Source organism: Primulina tabacum, chromosome 13, assembly GCF_025594145.1.
Source record: "Primulina tabacum isolate GXHZ01 chromosome 13, ASM2559414v2, whole genome shotgun sequence".
Classification (NCBI taxonomy): Eukaryota; Viridiplantae; Streptophyta; class Magnoliopsida; order Lamiales; family Gesneriaceae; genus Primulina; species Primulina tabacum.
Window position 1 is genome coordinate 33,114,649 of NC_134562.1, and position 6,000 is coordinate 33,120,648.

At 38.0% G+C, this 6,000-nt stretch overlaps 1 protein-coding gene across 2 annotated transcripts; it reads right to left on the reverse strand.

The window, feature by feature from the left end:
- Window positions 1-789: 789 nt before the first annotated feature.
- LOC142522296 (putative WRKY transcription factor 2) lies at window positions 790-5,257 on the reverse strand. Of its 2 annotated transcripts, none has more exons than XM_075625582.1 (6): window positions 4,879-5,257; window positions 3,422-3,875; window positions 3,010-3,153; window positions 2,035-2,819; window positions 1,785-1,943; window positions 790-1,410 (listed from the first exon to the last, which is right to left on the reverse strand). In XM_075625582.1, the coding sequence occupies exons 2-6, from the start codon at window positions 3,848-3,850 to the stop codon at window positions 858-860; spliced, it is 2,070 nt and encodes a 689-aa protein (XP_075481697.1). In that variant the 5' UTR covers window positions 3,851-3,875; window positions 4,879-5,257; the 3' UTR covers window positions 790-857. The 2 variants fall into 2 exon arrangements, with proteins under 2 accessions (XP_075481697.1, XP_075481696.1); XM_075625581.1 differs by having other exon boundaries at window positions 791-1,410; window positions 3,422-3,912.
- Between the last annotated feature and the right edge of the window lie 743 nt (window positions 5,258-6,000).

Consider the following 6,000-nt stretch of genomic DNA (forward strand, 5'->3'; position numbering starts at 1 on the left):
AAAGAGGAACCAGGCAGAGAAGAGCTCCCCACGATCATCAAACAATAATACAACTTTCTACAAATTCTTTGCAAATTTCATAGCTTATATCTTGGCAAAAAATTGTGTGAAACGGTCTCACGAGTATCCTATTTGGGTCATCCATGAAAAAATATTAATGATTAGAGTTACTTTTTATTCGTAAAACCATCTCACAAGAGACATACTTTTAGATCTTAGCTTTATCTCAATTCTCAATGTAAAATTCAGTTTATCATTACGAGTTTTGTAGATTTCCTTAGGATTCCCAGCTTTTCGCATTTGTAATTTTCCGCACATTTCGATCAAAATGACAAAAATGGTTTTATTGTCATTTGTGGAAGCTTTCATTTCAGATTTTATCATCCTTTTGCAAATAAGTTTTTGTATTTTTTGACGTTTAACCGGAGAGATTAGAATGGACGATGGCTCACTTTTTGTCATCTATCGTGCTTGGTATGCTCGTAAAATAAAATATGTAAAAGCGGGGGCGGTGCAGATATGTCATCCGGAGCCGAATTCGACGATCAAATACTCTGTTATTGTGCTCCAATTCACCGGCTTCCGATGGAGCTCTTATGAAATCTCTCTTTTATATTTTTTGTACAAAAAAAACTAAACTAAACTAAAAGTTTCCAAGTTCAGCTCCGATCTTGACAAGAATTTAGCTTCTTCAAGCTAAATCATTATATTTCAATCCGACTTTTATGAAAGCCAGGCTGGGCATATCTAATAAGATAAGCAAACTTGTTCATGTAAACACAAAATAAAAAGAATTTCATTTAGATATTAAAGCATAATTGTAACCATCCATAAAAGTAAAAATTCAGTAAATAAATTCACATATGTGGTCCAAGAGGCAATCGACTCATTAGCTGCTGATAAACTGTGGATGCATTAGATGGATTCAAGCCCGAATCCGTAACAGGCTCCATTTTGGGCTCACCTTTGGGCATCATAAAGCCCAGATTGTTACCCATTGGGCCGGCCTGATTTCCAATATACGAATGAATTGACAACCTGCCTGGGTCGGGCCCTAATCCAGCCAGGGCCAAACTGGCGAAACCTGGCTGATTTACGCCGAACCCAAAGCCCGGATCTAGTTTAGTGGGGCAGAAAGATCCTATTCCTACGGAAGGAGATTTGAATGCGGACGTGCCAACATGAACTTGAGGAGGCTGAGGCCTGCGTACAAGACCACTGGAAGTGGCAGCAACGGCAGCTTGTTGAGTAGGATGTGAGCCTGAATTAACATGGCTGCTGTTTCTGGCCGCGGGGACGTCGTGATTGTGCTTACCCTCGTACGTAGTTATCACCGACTTCAGGTCGTGAGACGCCCTCTCCACATGCTTACGGACATTGCAGCTGGGGCTCGTGCACTTGTAGTAACTCCTGCCCACATATATTTCCCAAAATAAGGCTATGTACCGATGCACTTCTGGAAAACTTTGAGACAAACCTTTTTTACCTGTCTCTCACTCATTTACTAATTACTCGAAATACATTATTTTCAAATCAATTTTTGACCCACAAACTATTGAGAAAAAACAAATCACCTAAACATCTTTTAGTGGGCGGGACATCTATGCTTCAGAAAACAAAACCAACAATTCATCATAAGCTCCATTTCGCTTTTGAAACAAGTTTTCAGAAAACATTCCTTAAGCAACAGAAAAACAATGCCAAACAGTCTAAAGGTTTTTGTTGTGAACTTCATAGATGATAGATGCTAGGTGATAAGAGTAACGAGTTCACAAGAGAATAACCTTGGATTTGGGTTTCCTTTCACGACTTTCTGCCCGTATTTGCGCCAACGATAACCGTCATCAAGAATGTCCACCTCACTGGTTGTTTGAACCACGACTCTGGGCTCCCTTATGGCTCTGGTGGCACCACTAATGTCTGAAGCATATGTTTCGATTCTCCTAGAACAAACAAAGATAGTAAAGATACATATCAGATAACTGTCATCTCAAGGATCCGAATAAATCACATAAAAAATGCGAGAGTCAGAACCTTCTCTTTGATTCTTCTGATTCATCTCCTTCTCCATCATATCCTAAGGACACGCTGCCGTGCGTTACACGATCATCATCATCGTCTTCATTTGAGAAAGTAGACGACCTTTCCACACCGTCCCCCAACTCGAGTTGGCCAGTTTGAGGATGCAAGGAATTAGCTCCAACAGCATATTCTTGGCTCAATCCCACAGATTGTGTCACCTCGAGATTTCCCTTTTGCAAAGTCAACCACATGAAAGCGTCATTGGCACCAGTTCCATGTTGTTCAGATCCGAGCTGGACATCACCGAGTGGATTCGAAGATCCAAGAGCCAGTCTGCGGTTGAAGAGAGGTTTCGAGTGGCTGTGAGCTCCCTTATAAATTATCTCTGTAATGTCGCCTTCTTCAGAGCGTTCAACTTTTTTTTTAACTGGACAATTTGGATGTGTGCACTTGTAATAACTTCGAGGATAGTCACTTCCCTTTACATGTTTCTGCCCATACTTTCTCCAATTATAACCGTCCTCGGATGGACTCCCTCCAGCATTGGGGTCTCCGTTGCTTAGTTGATCTCCATCATCCTCGTGTGGTTTATCAAGTGGTGGAGAATGCTCGGCAACATTAGCAGAATTATAAGTTGGTTCAGACGAGAGATTTCCGAGTCCATTGTCTTTTGCATAGGATATAGGGTAATTTGCTTGCTGAAAAAACATTCCATTATTTTGGGAGGGAGCTTTCGAAGGTCCAACACAATAAACATCGACACTGGCAAAAGGTGGCAGAGAACAGGAAGGATTCACCTGGTAAATCGAGGAGAAAAGAAGAACAAAGTTAACGCTCTGGAAGTTTGCTGGTGGAACAAAATCTAAAGATCGACTTAGGCACAAGTAAACAAGTAGTTAATAAACGATATTATTTGCGTTATAATACAAGAAATACATATGTGCTTGTTAAGAAAGCATAAAAGGGAAAGGGATAGCAATTAATTACTTTGTTAACGGTATTAAAACAACGAGATAATCCAGATTCTGCCACTGTTTGGAATGCAAATGAAGAGTCATTGACATCTATAGAGTTGAGATTGTTTCCAGTTGAGGCAAATGAAAATTTTCCAGTTGTAGGAGATGGTAAAACCTGCAGACATAATGAGCCCATCAATTGAGAACATGAGGATTGAGCAACCAAACATCATTATGGATATCATTAATGGCCAGACCCAAGAAATTATGATCGGATACAGAAGCAAATATAACAAAATACTTAAACAAGGACTTGAGCTGTGATCATATTCGGGCAACTACAAAATCTTCTAATTTTACTGTAATCAATCAAGAAACCTAACTTGCACTCTTATTGAAGGAATCTTGATAGTTAGGCAGACACCATAAGAGAAAGAGCTTACCGATGAATTAGAGAGAAAAACAGGAGAATCTAGCAGAGTTGTGGGGCTAAGACCGGGAGGAATTGTCAAATAAGGAGATTGAACTTCTGGGATCTTAGATAGGTCAGCAGGTCTGATGCTGTCTGTATCCAATCGAGGAATGTTGATACCAGCCCGAGCAGCCATCCTCTCCACAAGACCTCCACGAGAGCTCATCTGTCGAACTGCATTTGAGTTGCTTGCTTCATCTCCTACTACAACAGCCCGTGCCTGATCCCTATTATCAGGATTTCCCAAAAAAAGGTGCCCACTTTTATTTTCACAGACAGACGCAGCAACTGATGATATTTTGATGTTGTCGCTGATCATCGAGGAGAAATCGCTGCTTGGAGTTTGGTTTGGAGCCGTCCACTCTCCCATTATAGAAGTTTGATTGTCAAACCCACCCATTTTTTGTTATCCACTCAAAAACGAACTGTAAAATAAATAAGCCGGATGCAGAAGCCAAAAACCTGCAAGATTGCGTCAACTTTCGTTCAATGTTCTTTGATCACATTAATCGTTATCATTTATGTAATCTTCCTAGATTTAAAAAGGAAAAAAAACAATCGCGCGCGTAAAACAGTAAAGCAACCTCTTTTTTCCCTCCCACCTCCCATATCCTAATACCATTGAAGTTTGAAGCAGCAGAGTTCATAATACATAAGATAGTAGCCACATTCCAGAGAAGAATAAAGCAGAGGATACAAAAACCTATGTTTTGCTCGAGAATTCCAGCCCAGCCCCAAGAAAAAAACCATTTCTTTCCACTTAAGTAACATAAAAAAATTTATAAGAAAGCCAAACAACGAAGTAGTGAATTAACATATCAATAGAGAACATACCATAAATTTAACAATCAATCAGATTTTTTTTCCTGAAACAATCTTTTTTTTCCTGAAACAATCAATCATACATTTCCATACTTTCAAAAATCCCACTCAAATGCAAGTCGGAGCTCAAAACATCGAAAGGAAAAGAAAGAAAAAAAGATCCCAACTCTAAACGGAGTATGATTACCATACCATCCATTTAAAATTTCAATCTTTACGAAGATCACAGGCACATAATTTAACAAATAAAAAAGGCCCCATTCCTCAAATCTTACAACCCATCCAGATCTAATAAAACGGGGGGGGGGGGGGGGGGGGGGGGGGGGGGGTGAACACACACACACACACACAGAGAAAACACAAGGAAGTAGAAACCACGACTATCTTATGTGCATGGACCATTCATCAATCAAGTAGTAAAAAATATGAACCTCAAATGAACGAAACAAACCATCGACGGCCCGGAAAATGGATTCTTCACGAGAACAAAAGTAGCAAAGAAACAGAAGGAAAAAAAAACCCACCAAAAATACCAAAGTACAAGACTCAATCATATGAGCAAATGATGATCGAACATAACAGATTAAGGCAGTCGAGTCTTAGTACCTGAATACAACATCGAACAGTCAAAATTAAGAAATATTGGACCTTTTCTCTGACCCCTCCCTCAGATTAATCTCCGCTTAACCATTTTTTTTCTTTCTCCAGGAACGGCAGCACCCCACCTCCACCCCCAACCCCACCTCCTCTCCCCTCCCCTCCCCTCCTGTCAATTTCAACCTCAAATCTCAGGCTTTTCTCACTATAAAAAATGGTTCCGCAGTTAGCAAGAAACGCGAGTACTGATGGTGTGATTTAAAATAAATAAATAAAGATTTTCGCAAACCAATTATGGGAAAAAGTACGGGGTTTGTTTGGGAGATATGGTTCTTGGGATCTTTTTCGAAACAAAGATACTGTACATTAGAAGCCTTTCATACTGACAAATATCAGTTTCTGCTTGAAAGCAACAATTCTTATCCAAGATTTCAATTTAAATTATTTAATTGATGTTTCTGCTTTTTCCAGGGCCTTTTTGGGGAATTTCGTACCTTTGACCACCCAATAGCAAGCTGCCATGTGGATCCTGAACCTATGAATGTAAAGTAATTATGGGATTAGGGGCCATTATTGTTTTTCGATTCAATAATTGGACAACAATATAATCGCAGACAATTTAAACATACGTTGTCTAATGACTTATTACGTATATTTTTTACTCAATTCAATTCTTAATTAGGTATTTTTTTATTAATTTTTTTTCTATTTATTTTTTTAATCCATATATAAAAAATAGAGTGAAGTATCTCACTATTTCTTATAATTATATTTTGATCTTCATTTAAATATAAACCTAATAAATTATACAAATATTGTACAAACACGCAACGCGTGCGTCGATACACTAGTTATTATTATTATTATTATTATTATATTATTAAGTGTGAGACTCTTAGACTAACTACCTTAGAGGATACCAAAATATATAATTCCATAATTATCATTTTTACTATATTAAAAACCTCATCAAGTCACTACATATTTTACATAAAAAAAAAAATCAAAACAAAACTTCCATTTTAAATCGAAGAACTCTTCTAAATTGAAAATAATTTTGTGTTAATTGTTTAGTATATATATATATATATATATATATATATATATATAATTTGATTTATTTGATATTTA